Genomic DNA, 27,147 nt, shown 5'->3' with positions numbered 1-27,147 from the left:
AATCAACAATACTTATTAATCTAATTTATAAAACATTCATAAACCCTTAATATAAGGGTAGTCTCATTTTAAAGTGGTCCCAAAAAATAAAAAAACAGAAAAGCTAAGGTAACTGTGCTAAGCTATGCTAAATGTCATTAATTAAAGTGCTACTAACTCATAAAGTCAGCACAGCACTCTCTCTCTTAACCTCGGGGATAATATACACGTGTCCTCAGCGAGAGCCCATTAAACATGTTAACGATCTAATGCATATTAATGACCATTAATAAACACTCAGTGTCTGTTAGAGGCCAAAATGGGACGCAGCACTTTTAAACAGAAGTAAGATCAATAGATTCTAATAGAAATACTGTGATACAAAATGCTAATATATTTCAAAAATATATTCATCATATATTATCAATATTTTATATGCAGTACATGAAAAAAAATCAGCACCATTTATTACATTTAATATCAGTTCATATCATCACCTGCCTGTTTTCCTGATACAAAATGTACAGGGCTAGCTAATAATATTAAAAAATAGTGTTAGCTTTGCTAAGTTAGCATTTATTTGTTTGTTTGTTTTTTTTTTTTCAAAAAAGACTGGCTGCCTTTCTCTGTGTAAATTTCACTCACATGTATCTTGAATGGCAATGTTCAGTACATTTATGAATGAAATAGCACTACTGAGGTACTTTTATGATTAAAATAGCACTACTGAGATACATTTATAACTGAAAAAGCACTACTAAAGTAAATTCATGATTATAATACTACTACTGAGATGACTAAAGGGATGCAGGATGATACTGGAATTATACTGGTATTTCATTTAGAAACATAGGCATTGGCAGATATGGCCAATATATCAAACTGATATTTACTGATGTGTTTATTGTATGGCAGAAAATGCCCAAGCGATGCTACTTCAATTGGCCAGCACTGACCTTACTACTTACTTAAGTTATAAGTAAGTTATAAATATGTAAAATATTAGCTTCAATATCGGCAGTGGCAGATGTATATGTACTGTATGTGTAATTCCAGATATAATTTCAGAATATATACATGCATACTATTTATTCTATTTAGTCATGTTAAACCTTTCAGTGCATTTTATGAGTCTGATCCACGGTAGAATTATTTGGATGTCACCTGCTTAGTCAGGGTATTTTTTCTTTCAAACAATTAGGAAAGTGTGGTCTTGATGTTTAATAGATGTTTATGTTCATTTAATGAGGACATTTTTTTCTTTACTATAATCTTTAGGTATATCCTAGCGGTGGCCTGCTGTTTTGGTCCGCATGTGAATCTTTTTAAAAAGATTTGCTTGTGTAACTTTTTTATTTTTTGTCAGACCCTCTCCCCTTGTATCAGACGTTTAAAGATCTGAATCTGCAGTTGTCTGACTCTCTTCTGCTGGATAGCCATGTTAAATCATCGTTTTGTCTAATTGATCTGACATATCCTGAGGAGAAGCATTCCCCTCGTTTCCAGATCTGAATGTTCAGCATATGAAAACAAGCCTGAGGTAGCATATGAGGCTGATTCCTGCATGCTAATTAGTTTTGGCCCCTTTTCCCTCCTTAACCCCCACCTTCCTCCCCTCCCCCCCTCCACTGAACCCTGCTCTCCCTGGTCCTACCCTGACCCCGCCCCTGCCCCGGTAGACTCTCCGTCAGGTGAGGAGTGGTCCCCGTGGAGCGTGTGTTCGGCCACATGCGGCGAGGGCTGGCAGAGTCGCACGCGGTTCTGCGTGTCCGTCTCGTACAGCACGCAGTGCAGCGGGCCCCTGCGCGAGCAGAGACCCTGCAACAACACCGCCGTGTGTCCAGGTAAGCACTGCCCACCTCAGGCCATCCCACCTCTCCCTACAGCCCACCACTCCACCTATCCACCAATCCACCTATCCACCTATCCCTGCTCTGCCCACAGGCGCTTTCTTCCATTGCAATGAGATTGCATTGACTCTGATGAGGCTAGATGAGCTTTACGGAAATAGTTGCGTAGGGAGGACAAGTGGCCCTGCTCCCTGCGGGTGGGTAGATGGCGCTCTCTCCCCACATCTCTCCTAGGGTGATGTCCGCAGCACAGGGCGTCTGTGAGCTGATGTACCGGAACCGAGTCGCTGCGCTTTCCTCCGAGCACACTGTGATGCTACTCGGTAATGTTGCATGAGCAGCAGCTCGAAAAGAAGCGGTGGCTGACTTCACACGTGTTAGTCTTGACCCTTCTGGTGTGTTGAGGTATTACTAGTGACAGGGGGGGAGCCCTAATGAGTGGGTTGGGAAATTGGCTGTGTAAATTGGGGAGAAAATGGAAAAATATAGAAATAAAAATTGTTTAAAAAAAAGAAATAATATATTTTAAAATCTTTTATTTATTTATTTATATACACTGAAAAAAATGATGAGTAAAATTTACTTTAAAAAAAGTTTCGCAACTTTCTGCATTTGCTTTTTTAAGTAAATTTAATTTGAAATAAATTGAAGTAACTTCAACTCGGTTTCAAGACTTAAATATTACATAGAGTAAATAAGTGAACTGAACTTCAGTCAATCCTTTCTTTTATTAAACTTTACTTCATTTATTTTTGCTGAATCAATCCTTTTGTTTAGTAAACTTTACTTCATTTATTTTTTTATTTTTCAATCCTTTCTTTTAGTAAACTTTACTTAATTTATTTTTGCTGAATCAATCCTTTATTTTAATAAATTTATCCTATACATACTTTATAATATCTAGGAGAAAAATTCTGAAAATTGGAAAATTGTGTGTCCAAACTCAGTGACATAAAAATATCTTTAAATGACAATAATACAGTTTGTTATAATAAATTCTGGCACCAAATATTATATGTGATTTTTTTTTTGTTTTGTAAAGCTTGTTCAGTCTCACAGCAATAACAGTACAGAAGCATGTGACTGTGGGTGGAGCACGGATAGGTCAGTTCCTCCTGTTCCCCATCCCAAAATCCCAAAGCCCTCCACCCCCCACCACCAAGTGAGCACCCCTCTCCCGCCCAGCTGAGATCCCCAGTCCCTGATCCTCCTGCAGCCTGTAGAAGCCGGCAGTGCTGGAGAGCAGTGGAGAGATGGTAATGGGCTTAAGTAGAGCATAGCAGGACATCTTCCCACAGTGCCAGAGCTGCCCCAGTGCATGCTGGGAGGTGCTGTCCCCTTTCCTCCATCTCCCCCTTCTCTCTATCTCTGTCTTTAGCCCTTTCCTATATCTCTCTTTTCTCCTTTTATCTCTTTCTATCATCACTGTTTCTGTCTGCCTCATTCACTTCTCCATTCTATCTCACCCTTTTTTATCTTTTCATCCTTTACCTCTCCTTTTTCTCTCTTTATCTCATACACTCTCTCTCTTTCTCATATATCTACCATGTTCTGTATATCTCTTTCTGCTTTATCTCTCTTCTTTACTGTTTTTGTCTCCTTTATCTTTCTTTTCTTCTTTTAATCTTTAATCTCTTTCATGTCTCTTCTCCTCTTTCTCTTTTTTCTTGTTTTCTTTCCATCTTTCTTTACACATCTCTTTTCCATATCTCTAGCTCTCTTTCTCCTTTGTCTCTCCTTTTCTCTGTCCAATTTTTTCTGTTTCGTCTTTCCCTCTTTTCACTCTTTCTATTTCTCTCTTTTCTCTCTCCCCATCTCTTTAGGTCTCTTTCTCTCTTTTATTTACTGTTTCTGTCTCCTTTATATCTTTCTTTTCTCCTTTTAATCTCTTCATCACTGTCTTTGTCTACCTCCTTATGTTCCTCTCTCCTTCTCACTCCCATCTCACCTTCTTTTTTGTTTCTTCATTCTTTGCCTCTTATTTTTCTTCTCTTTGTTGTCTTTCCCTCTTTTCAATCTTTCTATCTTTATCTCTCTTTCTCCTTTATCTCCTAATTTCTCTTATTTAGGACTTTGTGTCATTTTTGTTTCTCATTCTCTCCTCATATCCCATTTTCTCTCTTCTTTCTCTCTCCTTAATCTCTCTCCTCTCTACGTTTTTCTCCTTCATCTCTCCATCTTTTCATTGTCTTTCTTTTTCTTTGCTGTTTCCTTTTTTAACCTTTTCTTTCTCTATTTCTCTCTTGCTCTTTTTCTCCCTTATCTCCCTTATATGTTTACATCTCACTTTCTCTTCTCATATTTATTTTTCTCTCTTTTTTCTCTCTTTATCTTTCTCCTCTCTTCTTTTTTCTCGTTCATCTCTTCTTTATCTTCCTTTTTCTCCCTTTCTTCCTTTTTCATCTTTTCTTTCTCTATTTCTCTCTCTCTCGCGTATTTTCTCCCTTATCTCTTCTGTTCACTCGCCTTCACTTTGTTCTCCCTTGTTTACTTCCCACTTTCTCTTCTCATATTTCTTTCTCTCTCTCTCCTCTCTTCTTTTTCTCATTCATCTCTCTTTATCTTTCTTCTTCTCCCTCTCTTCCTTTTTTCACCTTTTCTTTCTCTTTTTCACTCCTTTTCCCTAATTTACACTAATTTCTCCCTTTGTTTACCTCTATCTTTTTTCTTTAACTATTTTTTTCTTTTATCTCTCATCTGTTTCATCCTCATCTCTCTCATTCTTCTTTACCCCCACCCTCTCTCTCTCTCTCTCTCTCTCTCTCTCTCTTTTTTTTACCACTGCTAGGATGTACATAAATATGCTACATTCCCGTGGCTCAAACTCCCACATCCTACATATGAGACAAACAGAGGGGCTCTCAGTGCTCCCAGTGCTGCTGCTGCTGCTTCATATTGCTCAGACCATTTACAATTCAGCAGCTCAGAACCAGCGTGTGTGTGTGTGTGTGTGTGTGTGTGTGTGTGTGTGTGTGTGAGTGTGTGTGTGTGTAAAGCCTGCGTTGCTTTAGAGTCATTACTGAAATGCTGTGCTGAGACTTTTATCTGTATGCACATTTCATTTGTATGTAAGTAGATAGTGCAGTGTGTACGTGTGTGTGTGTATAAGTGTGTGTGTGTGAATAAGTGTGTGTGTGTTCTGTGCGTCTGTGCGTGGAAGGGTGTCTTTCTCTCTATAAATCATACCCTAGCCGCTCTGATTGCAGTGCACGGTGCGTGGGACGAGTGGTCTCCATGGAGCCTGTGCTCCTCCACCTGTGGCCGGGGCTACAGGGACCGCACGCGCACGTGCAAGCCGCCGCAGTTCGGGGGAGACGCCTGCGTGGGCCCCGAGAAACAGACCAAATTCTGCAACATCGCCGTCTGCCCAGGTGAGGAGCTTTAAATAAAGACCACCTTATTCAGCCCTAATGACTTCCATCAAGTGTCACAATTAAAGGCAGATGAGAGGCAGCGTGGGTGGGCGAGATTGAAAGGAGGCTTTGTCGGGCTCACCCATGGAGATGGGGACTAAGTGAGCTTTTAAATTACTCCTGAAAGGACGAGAGACGAAAGGCTTGGCATCAAAAATCACTCTTCCCCTTTCTTCTCTGTGTCTCTCCGGTTCAATTCCAGAATTTTCTGTCCTGTTTTTTTTTTTTTTTTCATATAGAAGCAATAGAAGCTACTCTTACACAAAGCTATACTATACCTTACAGACCTATTCAACCTCATATAGAACAGATAGATGACAATAGATTACACGTATCTGTCTAAAATTCTATTTATTCTACTGTATAAGTTGTTTATTTCACTGCACTACTGGACACACGTCGTACATTTATTATATTAACCCTCTGTGGCATAAATTGTATTGTATTTGGAGAAGAAAAACAAGCACTGCTTAAAACGAGGTCTTTTGCTGCATGATGTTGTCCTGAGGCAACACACAAAAAGACGAAAAAAAAAATCTTTGTTTAAATAAATTATTATTATTATTAAATGAATAAAATAATTATTTTAAAACCTCTATACATTTCATTACAAACTGATAGCTTTTTTTGTCATACTGATTTTTTTCAATTATCAGGAGACCATTTTTAACCAGACTCTTTCTTATTATCGAACCATTAACACAGACCTCCTGGATGAGTTGTCCATGCCCTTTTGGAATAATATCGGACAGCCGGCCACTCCTGGGAAGATTCACCAGTGTTCCATGTTTTCTCCATTTGTGAAAAATAGCTCTCACTCTGGTCCACTGGAGTCGCAAAGCTTTAGAAATGACTTTGTAACTTTTTCCAGACTGATAGATGATCAATTCTTTACTTTCTCGACTCCTCCCCCCTCCTTCTCTTGCAGCGTTACCTGTAAGCTGATTGTCTCTATGCTGAAAGACAGGACAGTACCACCTATATACAGATACTGTGCTAAACATTCGGAAAACTCTATGTTTCCAGGCATATTTTAACCATTAAGCAGTGTCCTCACAAACAAGTCATAACTGGTTTTCACCGCACACAAAATCTCTATCCTGATTACTGTCCCCGGGACAGTGGGACTGTGTTAGTCTGGAACCCTGCAGCTGGACCTATCTCTGATTGACAATTTGTGGGATGCTGTTGGAAGTGATATCAACACTCTTGCTCTACTGCAAAGAAATCTACATGGCCTGTGTGTGTTTAAATATTGAAGATGCATAGGGTGAATTATCACTGGACACCATTAGGAACCTCTACAAGCTCTACAGCTCAATAAATGTGAACAAGTGTTTCTTATATCTATATAAACGTTTTGATGCATTTTATAACTTTTATCTTACTTTTAAAATAGCATTTCAATCTGACACAGTTGGAATGTATTTAAATTAAAATCTCGCTCTACTTAAAGTACTAATTCTCTCTTTCTCTTTTTTCAGTGGACGGTGTGTGGAACGATTGGTCCAGCTGGAGCTCTTGTTCAGCGTCCTGTTCGAACGGCACAATGCAGCGAACCCGCGAGTGTAACGGCCCATCGTACGGCGGCTCCGAGTGCCAGGGGGAGTGGCTGCAGATGCGGGACTGCTTCCTGAGGGAGTGTCCTGTGGACGGGCAGTGGCAGCAGTGGAGTGCCTGGTCCAGCTGTACGATAACGTGTGGGGGAGGGAGTCAGCAGAGGCACAGAGTGTGTTACGGGCCGTTCTTTGGAGGAGAGTCGTGCCCGGGAGACCGGGAGGAAGTGCGGCACTGTAACGAGAAGAGATGCCCAGGTGTGTGTTCTACTGGTTCTGGCACAGTTCTCATCTTTGTAGATTATTTATTTATTTTTTTTGCAAATTTTGAACTTCTCTTCTCTTCCAAAGAGCCCCACGAGATCTGTGACGAGGAGAACTTCTCTAATGTGGTCTGGAAGAGAACGCCTGCTGGAGACACAGCAGCTGTACGCTGCCCACCCAATGCTGTGGGTAAGAGAGCCAAACCATTACTGCAGTTTTTGTCTTCGCACACACACACACACACACACACACACACACACACTTTACTCAAACATACACTGTAAAACCTAACTGGATTTATTACTGAAATGATTAAGTTAACATAACTTAAATATTACAGAAACTTGGCATCACTAATGCTGATAAAAACTAAAATATATTATGTGTTGCCTTCTTGCATTTATAGCTGCTCTTTAAAAAAGTGTTTGTTTTAAGTGTTTGATTTGAGTTTTTAAGTATAACTTAAATAATTTAAGGCAATCGGTTTCCTCAAATGAAATAAGTTGATGTTGTTTGATAGGAAGTTTAGGAAGCAAGTTTTACAGTGTACACGTCACTGCTAAATTCATGCTTGTTCATTATTAATGCTGAAGCAGCATGCAGTTTCAGGACCTGGGACAGCTCCACTAGAGTAAATGAACTGCAGGCTTTTTTTACGCCATTCTACTAAGTATTGATTTAGGGGGCTAAATACTTTTGCACGTCACACTTTTCAGTTTTTTTATTTAAAAAAGAAGTTTAACATTTCCAATAGATTTTGTTCCTCTTTCACGATTGTGTCCCACTTGTTATTGATTCGTCACAAAAAAATAACAATTTCATACATTTATGTTTAAAGCCTGATGTGGCAAAAGTTTGAAAAGTTCAAGGGGGCCGAATACTTTTGCAACGGGCTGTATTTATGGTAAAATCCTTTTTATACTAACACAGGTCTAATTCTTCGCCGCTGCTCTCTGGATGACGAGGGCATTGCCTTCTGGGAGAATCCCACCTACATGAAGTGCATCTCAAACGACTACCGCAGCATCCAGACCCTGGTGAGCATCCCATAATAGTGCATGAAATACTCTATATACACGCATAATATACCCGACTCTCAGAGAAACAGCTGGCGGTCTGTGGTTTTCTCTCAGACCCGAGACCACCTGTCGAAAGCTCAGAGGGGGCTTGTGGGGGATGGAGTTTCTGAGGTAATGACCAAGCTGAGGGTGACCTCCAGTGACGGCACCAGCTACAGCGGAGACCTGCTGGCTATCGTCGACGTCCTGAAGAACATGACAGAAATCTTCAGGAGGTCCTACTATAGCCCCAGCAGTGCAGATATGAAGGTCAGTCTCAATTTATTACTGTAGTTTTACTATCTGATCTGATTTAATGTTGTTTCTATAGCATAGTTAATTGTCTAATTAATTATGTATGGAATTGCATTTACAGTTGATAGATCTGACATCATCAGTGTCTAATCAGTATAGCATGACTTTGAGTATATTCCTTGATAAGTGAGTTTTATTCAAAGAAATTACTTTTTACTAACTACATTGTCAACTGAGATAGCCAGACAAAAATGTACTAACTTTTAATGGAACCCAATGGAATTTTAAAGTGTTTCTATTGGTTCATTCAACATAAAAGTTTAAAACGTGAAAAAAAAATAGCTTTTAATTTACGTCATTCTTAAAAAAAAAAGTCATTTTGGAGCTTTTGCGTTGGACCATTAATCATGAAATTTGAAAGGTAAAAAAAAATCGTTTTTGCTTTCAATGGATGTCAATGTAAAAATATTTCATTAGTAATTTTGTAGATTTTCCTTTGGTAAAAATTTTATCTAAAAACATTATTAGCTTTCACTGGAAATCAACAAAAAATATAAGCCCTTTTGTAGCTTTTCTATTGGTCCATTAATCCTGAAATTTGATATAAAAATGTCTTAGCTTTTAATGGAAGCTTTTAATGAAAATATTAGTAATTTTGGAGCTTTTATATTGGTCCTTTAATCCTGAAATTTGATGTAAAATCATCTTAGCTTTCAATGGAAGTCATTACAAAAATATAAAAAATGTGTGGTATTTCTGTTGGTTCATTTATCATGAAATTTGACTAATTTATCATAAAACATGTCTTAGCTTTCAATGAATCTTAAATCAAAAAGAATTCATTACTTAATTTGGACCTTTTCTGTTGGTATATAATTATCATAAAATGTGACATAAAAACATCCTTCGGTTTTAGTGCACGTGCTTGTTCAAATCTTGGTCATGCTGCTTGCCATCAGCAGCCAGAGTCCGAGAGAGCATAATTGGCCTTGCTCTCTCTGGGTGGGTAGAGGATGTTCTCTGTCCTCACATTACTCCCAAGGTGATGTCGTTCAGCACAGACATCTATTAGCTTATGTATCTGAGCTGGGTTGCTGCACTTTCTGCTGGAAAATGAAATCTGCATCTCCATAAAAGTTGTCAGCAGAGGGAAGCATGAAGTGCTGTAAGATTTCCAGGCAAAACAAAACTGCACTGACTTTATACTTGATAATAAAACACAGTGGATCAACACCAGCAGATGACATGTCTCTCCAAACCATCACTGATTGGTGATAACTTCACACTAGACCTCGAGCAGTTTGGACTGTGTGCCTCTCCACTCTTCCTCCAGACTCTGATCCCTTGATTTACAAATTAAATGTGAAATTTACCTATGATCAGTGATGTTTTGGAGAGACATGTCATCTGCTGGTGTTGATCCACTGTGTTTTATTATCAAGTCCAAAGTCCAAAAGGATTTCATTTTCCAGCAGGATTTGGCACACTGCCCAAAGTGCCAAAAGTACCAATTGGTCTTATATAATATTCAAATTTTCTGAGAAAAAGATTTTTAGGTTTTCATTGGCTGTAGGCCAATGAAATCATCAACAGGAAATAAACACCTAAAATAGATCACTCTGTGTTTTTTTTAATACATCGGTACCACTTTAAAATAAGATTACCTTTATAAAGGGTTTATAAATGGTTTACAATTAGTTTATTAGTGGTTAATAATTAGGTTGTAAGTTATAACACATATATAGAAAGGGCAACAATGACCTGTTGTTTGCCAAATAGTGACACAGCCACAGCCATCTATATTGTTATAACTGATTATTCATGATTTTTAAGGCATTAACAACTCAATTAGTAACCATTAATAAACTAATTGTAAACCATTTATAAACCCTTTATAAAGGTAGTCTTATTTTAAAGTGGTACCAATACATCTATATAATGTATGAGTTTCACATTTTGAACATTTTGAATTACTGAAATAAAGCAGCTTTTCACTGATATTGTAATTTTTTTTGAGATGCATCTGTATATACTGTTTTGAATCATTCATTTCTTTTCTCTGCAGAACTTCGTTCAGTCCATCAGTAATCTCCTGATGGAGGAGAACAGAGAGCGATGGGAAGAAGCACAACTGGTGGGTTCTGTCTCCCACACTCCTGCTGTACCTACTCACCACACAAGCCCCAAACACCAGCGTGATTCACCAATTTGTGTGATTTTCAGGGCGTTTAAAGAGGAACAGGCTCCTCGTTCTTTTTTATCTGTGCAGCTATTCTCTCGCACGGAGTTTCACCGCCAGGGAATGGCATTTACGAAAGCTTTTATTTAGCGAGGAGTATATGACTAATGCGTTATTACATTTAGTTTCTGTAGGTGTTCTTATCGTGTTATTAAACTTGTGTTCAGAGAGACACTTTAGCGAAATGTCAGGGAGAAAGAGAGGAGTGTAGTGGGTGTGAGTCAGTAAGCTGTTTGAAGGGTGTGTGTGTGTGTATTATGAGCGTTATGGGGAGATGTGGTTTATATTCAGCAGAGTGAGAGAGAGAGAGAGAGAGAGAGAGAGAGAGAGAGAAAGAGAAAATGAGGTTTCAAATAGATCATATCATAGGAAAGATAAAAAAATGCCTTGCACTACTTAAATCCAGGTTTGTGGTTGCTGGTGAACATTGCTAAATTAGCTGCTTTTGAAAAACATGTCATTTTCAATAAACATCCTGCTTTAGGAAGTCCATATTTGGAACAAGGCAGCAAAAAACAGACGGATTTCATTCAGTAACTCAATCTACAGTATTAAAGCCTCTCCTTGATACATTTTTTGTATGTTGTTCTATACTGAGTAGCCAATCAGAACAGAACAGCTCCTGTAACAAGTCTGAGGGAAGAGTTGCACCATGAGGGTTCCAGATGGGGTTTTTGGTGTTCAAATACATAAAAAATACAGTATAAATGTAGAATTAAGCCCTATCTGGATGGGATTAGTTTCTCAGGAGGTCCTGGAGTCATTTTCTCTTTAATCGGGGGTCTTCTGTGATTTTATTTCCATCCAGAACGACCATGTATGTGTTTTTCTCAGATGTCCTACTGAACCCCATGGTCCTCAGATAATTTTACTCCTGTCCAGGCTGACATCTCTGAGTTTAATAAAATAGCTATTTGTCCACTGCTACGCAGCAAGTGGAAATGGAAGAGCTACTGAACGCGATGCCATGTGACCAAGACAGCCTAAAAACTCACTGGTCCTCCTGTTTTTTTAGTTGCAGTCCAGATGCAAGAGTTTTATCACAGAGTAGAAGTGTGAATTTTTTTTACAGACGTCCCCCTGAGTAACTAATCCCGTCCAGATAGGGCTTTAGACTCTCTTCCATCATTTCTTTAACATCTCACTATAGGAAACAACTTTCTGTGTGACTGACCATTAAAAGGTACTTTCATTATCGGTCACATGGACATGTTTCTCACGGTAAAATAATGGGCTAAACCTAGAAGAATGGTCAGGGACAGGCAAGGTCAGTAACAAAAGGGCAGCAAAGATAAAAAACATACCAGAGTGGGCAGGCAAAGAGGTCACACACAGGAAAAAAAAAAGAAAAGAAAAATAGAACAAGGGCAAGGCAAAGGGGTAGTCGAAATACAAATAAGTAAATTATCGAACAACAAAAAATAAAGAAATTGAATGAGAAGAGCTGTGTCCAAATGTTGACTGCTACTATATATTTGCTAATGTTTATAAAAAATAGATTGAGGAAAAAAACATTACACTAGAGGGTTTTACATCTAACGAGTTTTTGCACTTTGCATTTTAAAAACGCACAAGAAATTCCTGAATTGGAAAAGGCCAACATTTAAGAAAAAAGTTAATATCGCAACGGGGAGGCCAAAATGTGGAAAACTGAGTTGGAAAAGTGTTTTTGGAACAAATAATGACTTATCAGTATTAGTTTTACATGTTACATGTACAATATGTAAAAAAATATATATTTAAAATAGTGTAAGAACTGTTAGATTCAGGTATTATTTAATAGCCGACCCAATAGTACAGTACAGGATGTGAACATGACTGTTAAAATGATAATTATGTAACTATGTTATATGGTGCGCCATGTTATTATGTTATTACGTGTTATTGCCTGCGCCTCTGACCTGTGAATTACCGGTGATTATGAATATGGTATCATAGTTGTCTACCTAATGAATGGAATCACTGCTTATTTTCCATTTTTTGATACTGCTAGGTCATGGTTGGTCTAAGAGTATATTGTTTTTATTAAGATTAATTTAATTTAATTAAATATTGATTAGGCCACAGTAACTAAATGGGCAAACTTTGCAAGTGTTTTCTAGCTTTGCTACCAGGAGTTTAGTTTGTTCCTTTATACTGTATTTCAAACAATTGACACTTTTTTATCTAAACCATTACTTATTAGCTACAGTATATTAGCCGTATCTTCAAAGCAAAAACGAAAATCACATTTTAATCTCTGTACATGCCTTAACCAATCATTTTTGTTAATTGTCTAAATGAGATTTTTCATTTAACCATTTATTAAGATTCCTTATCCCAATGTTGTTTATCATAATCTATTGAATTAGGTTTGTAGCAATTTGATTTCTTTATTAAGCTGAAATTCTTGACTCAACTCAATCCATTTCTGTCTTTCAGCTGGGGCCTAATGTTAAGGAGCTCTTTCGTCTGGTGGAGGACTTTGTGGACGTTATCAGCCTCAGAATGAAGGACTTTCAGGACACCTACGAGGTCACAGACAATCTTGGTCAGTCTCATCATATTCTGTTTCAGCTGAACCTATTTCTGTCTGTTATATAATACACCCCTGCGGGCATTTAAACCTGTGTGCATAGCTAATCAATTTAAACCATTTCCAGCACTGAAACAATATTCTCAGAGTTCTCAGAATGTTCTCGTAAAGAATAAAGATACATATCTAAAGGTTTCTCACCTTCTTGGAAAAAAATACTTTAATTGTAAAGAATCTCATAAAGTCTGTTTTTAAAATACTAATATGCAGGATGTCCTTCAATATAATTTACTAAAGAACCATGTCAGTACCCGACAGAGATGAGACAAGTAAAGATACAATAAAAGAGCTTCTTTAAAAAAGGGCTAATCCAATTCATGGTCAACAACAGGCAAGATCAGTAATAAAACCCACTAACAAAAGGCAGAAAACATACAACAGATGGTGAGACAGTCCAGGTCAAAAACACGGCAGGCCAGTATAGTATAGGAGGACAAGACAAAATCATGGTCAAAGATACAAAAACAGTCATCCATAAAGAAAAAAATAAGCAAGATAAATGCTTTGTAAAGATGGACAGAATCAATCTAACCAATCTAATACTAATGCAGTGTGTGAGTGAAGTGCAGAGGTATATATAGTGATGTTAACAGGTGAAATCAATACTCAGGTGATTGTGGTTTGGGAGATGCCATAAGTGATCAGTCATGTGAGGGAGTGAATAAGAGATGTGGTGCATTTTGGGTAATGAAGTCCTTGGAGCTTGGAGAGCACTATAAGACAGGGGTGCAGGAGGAATAGAAACATGAATCATGAGTCATGTGTTAAGAGTAAAAAAAAAAATTATAAATGATTCAATTTTGAATTTGGTATCAATATTCAGAAATGGGTCTGGGCTCTTCTGGGTTTAAGGTTTTCTTTAAGACAACAGTCTGTAAGATTTTGGATTTAGAGACCTCTCTGGTGAAAGTGTGTAAATGCATAGAGCGTGTGGAAAAGTTACAAAAACAATAAATAAATAAATCTATATATTTATATATTTTTATTAAACCTTAATTTAACCAGGAAGTCCCTTAATAGCAAAATACACAATGAGTGTGTGAAACAAAGAATTAAATATATGGTATAATACGAGTGACATTATCAGCCGGTAATGCACTGTAACCGAAGCTCTCTGTGCAGCGCTTACAAGCCAAACAGTCCAGCTACAAACAAAGCAGCAGTGGAACTATGACTGTGGTATAAAAGCAATAATAAACTGGAGGTTCGTGCTGTAATGTGTAATATTGGCACTGCTGTGGTGCGATCGTAGATCACAGATCGATATGCTGAAGTATATTGTTTGGGTCATTTTGTTCATTAATGAAATATTGTAAAAATTGAGGGAACACGTAAATCCAACCAATCTACCAAACCATTCTGGTAAAGAATTCCAAAAGAATGAATATATTGGACATTGCATGGATGATCATGCCAGTACACTAATACCATTAAATATACATTTTTTTGCTGCTTTCAGTTTAAAATAACAAAATGTTAGGGATTGCTGCTTTACAAAACCAAATCTGCTCCTCGTGTGGCTTCCCTCCAGCAGAACCCTTTTTTCGTCCTGTATATATTTCAGAATGCTGTAAAGCCCCACTAGTCCGTGAACCATGAATGAAACTTTCCCCTGAGATGTTTTAGCAGCTGATCTCATGGGGAAAGTACATGTGCGCACATCTACCAACATCCTGCAGCTTGGGGCGTTCCAGAGGTCTTGGATTCCCACTGTGAAATACTCACATCTCCCCAGCACAAGGCACTAGTGGGAGATGCGCTTTACTCATGCACACAAACTGGCGGAGACAGGCAGGAGATGAGCTGTTTTTACAGTGGGCTGCTCAGCAGGATTGGCACAGTTGGAGAAATAAGTGTGAGTGGGGGAGTGGAGGCCGTGTGCTGTTCTTTACCAGTGCATTGTGGGAATGTACACACTTTATTTCTGCTGCGTTGGGCAATAGAAAAGACACCCACAGAAATTACATTTGTCTCCAAACTAATGACCTCTCAGCCCCACACATCACAAGCTAATGTAATCCTATGTATTTCAATTTATCAGTCTACTCAGGCTTTAATAGTGATTTATCAATGTACTTATGCTTTAATTCTTTGAGGCACAACATAAACAGTTTATTTTCTATATCAAAGACATTAATACCTTAATTTCTAAATGAATATATTAATTTATTACAAAGATTTATCATAGAAACCCTTATCCATTCACGAAATTACATAGTAAATGAATGCAGGTCACTTTTGACCTATGTAGCGCATTACAGGGGTAGTGATAAAAAATAATAATTTTATTCAAAAAGTAACACAGGAAGAAATAAAATAAGCATGTATGATGATCAAAAAGAAGTTTATTAAGGAATACCTTGAATACTAAACGATTAATTTTAAACGATTAAACTCAGCGGTCATTTTTGATCCATGTTGCGCATCAAAGGGTTAATAGTGACTTATCAGTCTACTTAGGCTTTTTATTAGTGATTTATCATCCCACTTAGGCTTTATTAGTGATTTATCAGTCTACTCAGGCTTTAATAGTGATTTATCAGTCTACTCATGCTTTAGTTGTGATTTATCAAGTTATATATAGGCTTCAGTTGGGATTTATAAATCTATTAAGGCTTTAATTTTGATTTATCAGTGTACTCAGGCTTTAATAGTTGTGATTTATTAGTCTACTCAGGCTTTAATACTGATGTAGCAATCTGCTTGGGCTTTAGTTGTGATTTAACAGTCTACTCATGCTTTAGTTGTGATTTATCAATTTATATATAGGCTTCAGTTGGGATGTATAAATCTATTTAGGATTTAATTTTGATTTATCAGTGTATTCAGGCTTTAATAGTTGTGATTTATCAGTCTACTCATACTTTAGTTGTGATTTATCAGTCTACTCAGGCTTCAGTTGTGATTTATCAGTCTACTCAGGCTTTAATAGTGATTTATCAGTCTACTCAGGCTTTAATAGTTGTGATTTATCAGTCTACTCAGGCTTTAGTTGTGATTTATCAGTCTACTCAGGCTTTAATAGTTGTGATTTATCAGTCTACTCAGGCTTTAGTTGTGATTTATCAGTCTACTCAGGCTTTAATAGTTGTGATTTATCAGTCTAATCAGGCTTTGATAGTTGTGATTTATCAGTCTACTCAGGCTTTAGTTGTGATTTATCAGTCTACTCAGGCTTTAATAGTGATTTATCAGTCTACTAAGGCTTTAATAGTTGAGATTTATTAGTCTACTCAGGCTTTAGTTGTGATTTATCAGTCTACTCAGGCTTTAGTTGTAATTTATCAGTGTACTCATACTTCAGTTGTGATTTATCAGTCTACTCAGGCTTTAATAGTTGTGATTATCAGTCTACTCAAGCTTTAGTTGTGTATTCATAACACTAAATTACAAATCTACTCATACTTTAACACTAATTCATGCTTTGGTTGGTCTTAGACAGGGAATTTATACATTTAAAAAAGGAATTTCATGAATGTACAGTTTAATTGAAAGTATATAACAAAACGAAATAATATGCCATTTAAAACAATTAAAGACAGTATTGTAGAATTCTGTTATATATTTGAAACATTTTGGGATGCAGAGTTTTATCGGCTTTGCTTCAGTGATAACACAAGGACAAAGTGTAGAGTTCTTTTTTTTTTTGCAAGTTTTTTTTTCTCTGTTCAGTCTCTGTTTTGACAGCTGTGCCTGTGTGTGCCCTCAGTGTTAAGTATTCACAAGCGGCCCGTGGCGGGCACTGCTGACATCAGCTTTCCCATGAAGGGGTGGAGGGGCATGGTGGACTGGGCCCGAAACTCTGAGGACAGAGTCACCATCTCGAAGAACATTGTTGCTTCAGGCAACCCAGGTCAGTAGCACATTACTTATACACTTACTTAATTAAGACATGCAGTTTGTCGCTGTCAGACAAAAATGAGTGAAACCAAACAGGAGAAACTGAAGAGAAATACTAAAAGGATGCTTATTGAAACAAGTGGCTGGCAATACTTTGCAAACAGCATGACAAATAGACGGCTCACTTACACAGAGGTAAACACAAGTTATTCGTTAAGAGTCTATAAAAAACACTAGTCAAGTCAAGTCAAGTAGTTTTATTGTCAATACTGCATATGTACAGGACATACAGAGAATTGAAATTATGTTACTCTCCTTCCCAATTTTACAGCAAGTACAGATAATAGATATAATAAAGGAGAATGGGAGACACTATGTGTACAATACAGCAGGGACACAAATAGACATACATGAGACAAAAACAAGGTGCAGTGGTGTGGGGGAGGAATAGATATATAAATATAAGTAAATAAGTAAAAATAGATATATAATTATAATATAAAAGAGTGGGAGACACTATATGTTCAATACAGCAAGACACAATAAACATACGAAAGACAATAGTGCAATATTGATGGTGATCGAGATGGAATGACAGTAAAAATAGTAAATAACAGTAGTGCAAATACGGTATATGGTATATAGCTTAAGGCTGGTAAAGTGAATGGGTGCGTAAGTTCTTAAAGTTCACAGTTTAATTAAGTGGAATTAAAGTGCGTATTGACAGTGCAAGTGTATCAGTAGTGCAGGTGTTGTGTAGTGCAAGTCCGTTTGGAAGGGACCAGTACTTTGTGCATTGTAGTGCAGAGTTTCAGTACTTTATTAGTGGGGGGGTCAGGATGCTGAGTGAGTGTGTGCTGGGGGCAGGATTGGGATGGGGGGTAGAGCAGGAAGAGAGTTCAGCATCCTCACAGCCTGATGTATGGGGCTGTCTCGCAGTCTGCTGGTCCTCGCCCCGAGACTCCGCAGTCTCCTCCCTGATGGCAGCAGGCTGAAGAAGCTGTGTAGTGGGTGAGAGGGATCTCCTGCCAGACGGAGGGCTTTCCGTGTGAGGCGGGAGCTGTACAAGTCCTGAAGGGAGGGGAGAGAGGTGCCAACAATCTTCTCAGCTGCTCTCACGATGCGCTGGAGGGTCCTGCGGCAGGATGCTGTGCAGGCCCCGTACCACACGGTGAAACAGCTGGTCAGTATGCTCTCGATGGCCCCTCTGTAGAAGGTGGTCATGATGGGGGTGGGGGCTCCAGCTCTTCTCAGCTTGCGGAGAAAGTAGAGACGCTGATTTGCCTTCCTGGCCAGTGACGCTGAGTTGGTGCTCCAGGAGAGGTCCTCTGTTACGTGCACACCCAGGAACTTGGTGCTGCTCACCCTCTCCACAGCAGTTCCGTTGATGAACAGAGGGGTGTGCAATGTGTGAGTTCTCCTGAAGTCCACAACAATCTCTTTGGTCTTCTCTGTGTTCAGAGAGAGATTGTTGTGTTTGCACCAGGAGGCCAGGCGGCTCACCTCGCTCCTGTAGTGTGACTCATCGTTGTTGCTGATGAGACCCACCACCATCGTGTCATCCGCAAACTTGACGAAGAGGTTGGAGGTGTGTGCTGGTGTGCAATCGTGGGTCAGCAGAGTGAACAGAAGGGGGCTCGGCACACATCCTTGGGGAGCCCCTGTGTTCAGTGTGGTGATGCTGGATGTGCTGCTGCCAACCCGCACCTCTGCGAGTTCCCAGGCACAGTCTCTCAGCACACGGCCAGGAATGTTGTCAGGCCCAGGAGCTTTCCGAGCATTGATCCTGCTGAATGCTCTCCTCACACTGTCTGGGGACAGCGTCAGCACCTGGTCACCAGGAGGAAGGATGGATTTCTGGGCGGGTGTGTTGTTGAGTGGCTCGAACCTTGCGAAGAACCCATTCAGGTCGTTCAGCAGAGATGTGTCACTGTCGCAGGTCTGTGGATGTGGTTTATAGCCTGTGATAGACTGGATACCCTGCCACAGGTTCTGTGTGTTACGTAGGTGAGGGGATGGACAAAAGTGCAGAATAATTACTTTATTTATTAAACAAACTAAAACAAACTGACAAACAAACAAAATAAACCAAAGTTTCACTGAATATAAACAGAAAATAAACACGGGTAAACGCAAGACAAAAATACAAGACTGAAATAACTAAAATAACAAAGATGAGAATAAAGTATAAATCAAGACTAAGAAACCAGTAACTCTAGAAACAAAAACCAACCTGACAGACACACAGCAAGGAATCACACAAACCTGATCACAGACAGCAAACAAACTAACAAACACAGACTAAGAAACTAAAACTAGGAAACATACGGGCAGCAAGGATACATACAGACTAAGGATATCGGATACAGGATACAAAATACAGGATACAAAATACAAAAGACTCGACACTGAACATTCAAACAGAGGGGCTTAAATACAGGAGGGGAGTGAGAAACACCTGGGCTGGGATGACGAGGGGGCGGGGTTACAAACAGGACACAGGTGAGAACACTAATAGCTAGGGCAGGGCTGGGGCGGAGCTATGGAGGAGACAAAAACAACAACACAAGCACATGGCTGGGAACACTTGACAGGAAAACAGAGGGGCAGGAGCACAAGAGACCAAACGAGGGAGAAACAGAAGACAGACACGGGCTAAACTGTAACACTGTGTGTCTCTGCTGTCACTGAAGTGTTGGGAAATCTTCTTTGAGTACAGCCTCTTAGCTTTCCTGATCCCGCAGGACAGGTTGTCCCTGGCTGACCTCAGGCCTGCCTGGTCACCTGTTCTGAAGGCTGCATTTCTAGCCTTCAGGAGCTTGTGGACCTCTCCTGTCAGCCATGGTTTCTGATTCGCTCGAACAGTGACGGTCTTGAGGTCGGTTACATCATCAGTGCACTTGGTGATGTAGGCAGAGACAGTTTCTGTGTACTCCTGAATGTCTGTGGAGTTGTTGTGGGTGGCAGCCTCTCTAAACATGTTCCAGTCTGTTGTGCTGAAACAGTCCTGAAGTGCCTCTGAGGAACCCTCTGGCCATACTCGTACCTGCTTAAGAACTGGTTTGGTGACTTTAACCAGTGGTCTGTAAGCTGGCATTAGCATAATGGTGAGGTGATCAGAGGCTCCCAGGTGGGGGAGGGGGGAGGCTCGGTAGGCTCCTCTGTGTGTAGCAAAGACCTGGTCCAATATGTTGTTTCCCCTGGTTGGAAAGTCTATGTGTTTAAAAAGTCCAGAAAACACACTCTTTGGGTCTGCATGGTTGAAATCTCCAGCCAGAATGAGAAAATCATCTGGGAGCGCTGTCTGCTGTTCACTGATGTACTGGTACAGTTCATTCAGTGCTTCACTCCTCACGCTGTTGTTGGAGGTCGGAGGGATGTAAACAGCAGCGATCAGCACGGCGGAGAAATCTCCCGGTAGATAGAACGGACGGCATTTGATAATCATCAGTTCCACTACCGGTGAGCAGTTTTTACAGACCACAACAACGTTCCGACACCAAGCATCGCTGATGTAAACACAGAGCCCGCCGCCGCGGCTCTTACCTCCGTCAGCTAGCACGCGGTCCGCCCGATAGCATGTTAGCCGCTCCAGCTGAACGGCGTGGTCCGCGACGCTGTTGTTGAGCCAGGTTTCGGTGAAAACATAAACACAACAGTCTCTCACGGTCTTCTGAGTTGACTGAAGTAAGCGGATGTAATCCAGTTTATTGTCCAGAGAGCGTACATTGGCCAAAAGCATGGTGGGGATAGCTGGCTTGTGTGGGCTAGCCGCTAGCCTCGCTCGGATACCCCCGCGCTTACCCCGTTTCTGCCTTCTCGCAGGTTGTGAGGTGGTATCTTGTGAATTATTAGACCTTCTATTTCTTACATTGTGTAGCCATTTAACATTCCTCAAACCACAGTTATGTGAATCAGAAAAAAACATAGGGGAATTACCACCTACAGTGGACAGTGCAGTGCAAAGTGGATGGCATAAATCACATCCACATTCAATGCAGGAATCTACATATTAGTACAGCTTACTTTAGCTTCCATGGAAAGTGGCAAAAGTCATGGGACAAGATAATATTTCCCATCTCATGACTTTGTGAGTATTTGTGGCCTATCATCCATGGCACATAACCAAAAAAAGACTGTTTTTAAAAGTTGTATTCCCACACATGAACTGTGTAAACTAAGGAGTAAACAGTATGTTTTCAAACTGTTATCATTTAATCCCATTATTAATTTAAATTCGATTACGCTTGATCACTTTCACGTTCAAAAAACAATTAATGTTTCCTTAGTAGTTAATTAATTAAAATAGAAACGCTGCTTCCTGTACTGAAGCACATTGAAAGGGAGCGAGTCTTTATCCTTTGTTTGTTTGAAAAGAGCAGTGGGCTGAGGTTTAATAGCGGTGGTCTCTGTGTAATGTTTGTCAGGCTCAACGTTACAGACCATTAGAGAAGTTCCCTCCCCTGCGACTATGCTAATAGGGCAGTTGCTGCTTAATCAGGAGTCAACAGGAGCCAATCAAGAGCAATTAGGCCTAAATTCCACCCCCATTGGGAGCTCTGTTTCCATGACGCTGGGAGCAGATTGACAGCGAGGACATGCTGAGAGTGCTGCTTATATTAGACATACTTTAGGATCATTCAGACCTCCAGTGGTTACGGAACAAAAAAATAGTTTGACAAGCTAGTTAGAAAGTTTTCCTCACTTTCGTACATGAAATGTACCCGCCAGGTAGATACAGTTTGAAGAGGGTCAATAGGTTCATGTTTGTCTGCTTCAGAGAGTCATATTTATTTCAATATTTCATATTTCATATTCATAGATTTTCAATTTATTTCAATATGACTCTCTAAATAATTGGTGAGTTCTATAGGAAATGGAGATAAATACATTAATTAGAAGGTGCGTGCACAAACACGGGAATATACAATATAAATATTAAAATCTCAACATTAATAATATACTTGCAAAATTTTATATAATTGTCACGCCTGACCCTGTTTCCTGTCTGTCCTCGTGCCTGTGTTGTCCCACGTGACCCGTGCCCCTGTGTTCTGCCTGTGATTTTCCATTACCTCATGTCTCATTTGTAGCTCCACCCCTTCCCCAGGTGTTTCCACTCCCAGTGTGTTTCCTGTTTAGTTAAATAGACTTCCTCTGTCACTTGTCCTCTGTCGGTCTTTGCACTGTCCCCCGTTGTCTGTCTCTGCGTTTCTCTGTTCCTATTGACCTAGTTTCTTGTTCCGTGTTTTATTCTAGCTCTGTGTTTATCTCTGTTTATTTCCCTTGCCCGGTTTTAGTTTATCATTAGTATCTCTTGTTTGTTTCCGTGTTCCCTATTCACCTGCTTAGTGTTTAGTCTTTAGTTATTCCCTGTTTTTGTTCTTAGCTTTGTTTAGTTTCTTGTTCTCTAGTCTCCCTAGTTTGTTTTGGTTTGTTTCGCTGTTCTTTGTTTATTTGTTTATTTACTTATTTAATAAACTTCTCGCCTTACCTGCACCTGTGTCCGCCTCCTCGTCTCCCTGCCTGGGTCATCCGTGACAATAATTTAGAATTTTAAACATTCTTATAAATGCAATTGATTTCAAATGATTTGTTTGATAGTTTTGCTCGCTATCAAATTCTAATGATTTGAGTCCTTTATCAAAAAAATATACAGCTCTGGAAAAAAAAAAAAAAAAACAGAGACCACTTAAAAATTATGAGTTTCTTAAATTTGACCAAATTAAAAACCTCTGGAATATAATCAAGAGGAAGATGGATGATCACAAGCCATCAAACCAAGCTGAACTGCTTGAATTTTGGCACCAGGAGTGACATAAAGTTATCCAAAAGCAGTGTGTAAGACTGGTGGAGGAGAACATGATGCCAAGATGCATGAAAAATGTGATTAAAAACCAGGGTTATTCCACCAAATATTGATTTTTAAACTCTTTAAACTTTATGAATATGAACTTGTTTTCATTTCTCATATTTTCTGCAAATAAATGCTCTAAATGACACTATTTTTGTTTGGAATTTGGGAAAGATGTTGTCTGTAGTTTATAGAATAAACATAAATAAATGACCATTTTACTCAAACATATACCTATAAATAGCAAAATCAGAGAAACTGATTCAGAAACTGAATTGGTCTCTTATATGCAGGCTACAGTCTGATATAATCACCTCTGAACAAGAAAAAAAAAGAGCTAGCACAGCTAATGCTAATGCTGCTCCAGCCTTAGTGCTGGAGAAACTTAACTGAAACACCTGCATGTTGTTGTACTTCAGCGGAGTGGCTTTACTGCTCCTTACAACCTGACTGGTACAATTCATACATAAGACGCACCAGATTATTATGCGCACTGAGGATTTTGGGGAAAATAAAGAATTTTAAGTGCACTTTATAGTGTGAAAAATGTGGTATATATATATAAAAATATTGTCATTTAGTGCGTTTATTTGCAGAAAATACGAAACGGCTGAAATAACAAAAAAGATGCACAGCTTTCAGACCTCAAATAATGCAAAAAAAAACAAATTCATATTCATAAAATTTCAGTTCAGAAATCAATATTTGGTTGAAAACCCTGGTTTTTAATCACAGTTTTCGTGCATCTTGGCATGTTCTCCTCCACACACTGCTACACACTGCTTTTGGATAAATTTATGCCTTTGCTCCTGGTGCAAAAATTCATTTTTGAAGTGGTCTCTTATTTTTTTTCCAGAGCTGTATATTCATTAGAATGTACATATGTTCACAGACTTCTATGTCTACTCTGTACCCATTTGAAACAGCCCCTCCACACACGTCCACACCTTCTTCACCTCCTCCTGCAGAATCTCTATGTATTTCTTTATTGCTTCTTGGCCCTGCAGGCGTCTGTTGGCCTCATGGAGGCAGAGGCTGTTCTGTTTTGGCAGATTGGTGCAGTGAGTGGAGACAGGCAGAAATAAAACTGTCCCCAGAGACTAACTCAGCCTCTCTGTGCCCACAGGAGCTCTGCAGCAGGCCCACGGCTACAGTGCCTCTCCCTCTCTATCCTTCTCTCCTTCTCTCTTTCACTCCCTTCTTTCCCTATGTTTTACCTCTCATTCTTTCTTTCTTTCAATGCTCTAAACTTTGGTTTGGTCTGTACTCTTCTGTTACCTCTATATTTCTCCTTTATTTCTCTTTAATACTTCTTTCTCTCTAGCTGTCTCTTTTTTAGCCTCTCTTTCTTCAATTTCTCTCTCTCTCTCTGTTTCTCTCTCTCCTCTATTTTTCTCTCTTCTCTATTTTTCTCTCTTCTCTATTTCTCTCTCTCCATTTCTGTCTTATTCTCTCCTTTATTGCTCTCTCTTTCCTCGGTCTCTCTAAACCTCTATTGCTCTCTCTGTCTATTTGTTTCTCTCCTTTATTTCTTTCTGTCTCTCTCTATCTCTCTCATAACTATTTCTTTCTATTTCTCTCTTTCTATCTCTCTCTCATCTTTCTTTCTATTTCTCTATCTCTCTCTCTCGTCTATTTCTTTCTATTTCTCTCTCTCTATCTTTCTCTCATCTATTTATTTCTATTTATCTCTCTCTATCTCTCTCTCTCTCTCATCTATTTCTTTCTATTTCTCTCTCTTTATCTCTCTCTCTCATCTATTTCTTTCTATTACTCTTTCTCTATTTCTCTCTCCTCTATTTCTCTTTCTATTTCTCTCTCTTTCTCTATATCTCTCTTTCTCTATTTGTCTCTCCTTTATTTCTCTCTGTTTCTCTCTTTCCTCTATTTTTCTCTCTCTCTTTCTCTCTTTCTTTCTCTCCTCTGTCTCTCTCTCTATTTCTCTGCATCTTTTTATTTCCTACTCTCCTCTATCTTTCTCTCTCTCCTCTATTTCTATTTCTCTCTCTCTCTCTCTCTATTTCTCTCTCATTCTCTATTTCGCTCTATTTCTCTTTTTCCTTGATTTCTCTTTCTATTTCTGTCTCTCTATTTCTCTTATTCTATATCTCTCTTTTTCCTCTATTTCTCTTTCTATTTCTGTCTCTCTATGTCTCTCTCTATTTCTCTCTTGTTCTCTCTCCTCCAGTTCTCTCTTCTTTATTTCTCTTTCTATTTCTCTCTCTCTCCTCTATTTCTCTCTCTTTATACTTTAACAATTCAATATTTCGAGATGAATCAGTGTGGCTGGAAAAGCAGATGGGTCATATTAGTGTGTATATGTGTGTGTGTGTGTGTGTGTGTGTGTGTGTGTGTGTGTGTGTGTGTTTGTGTGTGTGTGTGTGTGTTTGTCTTCCAGTTCTAGGCTCACTGACCAACTTCAGCCTTGTCATCTTCGATCCAACATGGACATATAAGCCGTTATAGCTACTTCTGAAAGTGTGTGTGTTTATGAGTGTGTGTGTATGAGTGTGTGTGTACACGTGTGTGCTGCGTGTTCACTTTTATAGTTGATTAGTCAAGTAGGGCAGCTCTAGGGTGAGGAGCCGAAGGGGAAAGAGGGAGAGAGCAAGTGACCTGCATGTTTTCTGAATGAAAAGAAATCCAGCATTAACCCTTTCATGTCCAGAGTTACTAATGTACATTCATTTACTGTTCTTCTATTATTTTCAAGCTGAAATTATGCAGCATTTTTACCTTAAAATCACTGCTTCTGAACTGTGTTGATGGTACACTGACCTGGCAATGCTGCTAACTGCGCTATGTAACTTTGGTGTTGGAGATTTTTTAGTAATATCCTATAATATTACTCTATTCTATCTGCCCACATTCTTTTTTCAATTTCCTTGACAGTTCTATATCTCTCAGCTTGTCCAGGAATGCGTGTGAAAAGTGTGTCCCTTAGTGTTCGCTCAGTGTATGAATTATGAAAACTTTCCTATAAGCCTAGCTTTCTCTATATCGCTTTTGGTTTAAATACGCTGAGTGTCCTGATTCAGACAGGATTCAGAGGCAGCAAAGCACTCGATCATATCTGAATTGATGTTAAGTAATAATCCGTAAAATTCTATTTTATTAGGTGAGTAAATAAAATATGTTCACCCTACATAGAGTGTCTTACCCACCCAGAAAGAGTAAGGCTATTGGTGCTCTCATGGATCTTTAAGGATCAAGCTTATGATCACCCAAACAAAGAGTCAGCACTGAAAAAGTCTAATTTTATGCACAGTTTAATAAATAATTAAATATCTTTTACAGTTTTATCCTGTCAGTAAAGCTCTACACACTTCTAATTCTAAGACAATGATCTGACACTGTGTGTGTATTTGTGTGTGTGTTGCAGATGAAGACGAGGCGTCCGCATTTGTGACTGGCATAGTCCTGTACCGTAACTTAGGAAGCATCCTGTCTCTTCAAAGGTGAGCATTAGGTGCATCTGTCTTTAACCCTTTAAATCTTCACTGAAAAAATGATGACCAAAATTTACAAAACTTTCTGCATTAGATTTTTTTAAAAGTAAATTTAACTTCAGATAAATTGAAGTAACTTTAACTCGGTTTCAAGACTTAAATGTTACATAGAGTAAATAAGTGAACTGAACTTCAGTCAATCCTTTCTTTTATTAAACTTTACTTAATTTATTTTTGCTGAATCAATCTTTCCTTTTACTAAACTTTACAACAATATTACCTAATTACAAATACTTAATTTATACAATATTACTCAAATCATTTATGATACACAATATATTATAATACTTTATAAAAAGAATGTATTACATGCCATCCATGTGTTGAGACAGTGTGATATGTGTGTTTTAACTAAAAAAAATAATTAATTTCAAGAATATTAATAAATTATAAAATAATAAATTAAGTAAAGTTTACTAAAAGAAAGGATTGATTCAGCAAAAATAAATGAAGTAAAGCTTAATAAAAGAAAGGATTGACTGAAGTTCAGTTCACTTATTTACTCTATGTAACATTTAATTAAGTCTTGAAACCGAGTTGAAGTCACTTAAATTTATCTGTATTTAAATTAACTTAAAAAAAGCAAATACAGAAAGCTGTGAAACTTTTTTTTCTTTTTAGAGTAAATTTTACGCATCATCTTTCTCAATGTAGGTTTATACAATTTTTAAACCATTTCATGTAGTCAATCTTGTGGAGTCCCACAGGGCTCTATTTTAGGGTTAATGTAAGGTATGCTGTTGAGTCTTTCTCAG

The 27,147-nt window shown here is 38.7% G+C and overlaps 1 protein-coding gene across 8 annotated transcripts in view; it reads left to right on the top strand.

Moving 5' to 3' along the window:
• Nucleotides 1-27,147, top strand: part of adgrb1a (adhesion G protein-coupled receptor B1a) — a 212,807-nt gene that overhangs the window by 106,404 nt on the left and 79,256 nt on the right. For 4 of the 8 annotated variants that reach the window (XM_049480350.1, XM_049480345.1, XM_049480351.1 and 1 more), the window contains exons 5-14: nucleotides 1,659-1,823; nucleotides 5,036-5,200; nucleotides 6,727-7,056; nucleotides 7,150-7,251; nucleotides 7,993-8,099; nucleotides 8,196-8,390; nucleotides 10,441-10,509; nucleotides 13,036-13,144; nucleotides 16,899-17,042; nucleotides 26,266-26,341. In XM_049480350.1, the coding sequence (XP_049336307.1) occupies nucleotides 1,659-1,823; nucleotides 5,036-5,200; nucleotides 6,727-7,056; nucleotides 7,150-7,251; nucleotides 7,993-8,099; nucleotides 8,196-8,390; nucleotides 10,441-10,509; nucleotides 13,036-13,144; nucleotides 16,899-17,042; nucleotides 26,266-26,341 (1,462 nt within the window). Of the gene's footprint in view, nucleotides 1-1,658; nucleotides 1,824-5,020; nucleotides 5,201-6,726; nucleotides 7,057-7,149; nucleotides 7,252-7,992; nucleotides 8,100-8,195; nucleotides 8,391-10,440; nucleotides 10,510-13,035; nucleotides 13,145-16,898; nucleotides 17,043-26,265; nucleotides 26,342-27,147 lie in introns of all 8 variants that reach the window. The other 4 variants (XM_049480349.1, XM_049480347.1, XM_049480344.1 and 1 more) reach the window with 1 other exon arrangement.

The sequence above is a fragment of the Astyanax mexicanus genome, chromosome 6 (genome assembly GCF_023375975.1).
Source record: "Astyanax mexicanus isolate ESR-SI-001 chromosome 6, AstMex3_surface, whole genome shotgun sequence".
Lineage (NCBI taxonomy): Eukaryota > Metazoa > Chordata > Actinopteri > Characiformes > Acestrorhamphidae > Astyanax > Astyanax mexicanus.
This window is presented reverse-complemented; position numbering and strand designations above follow the sequence as displayed.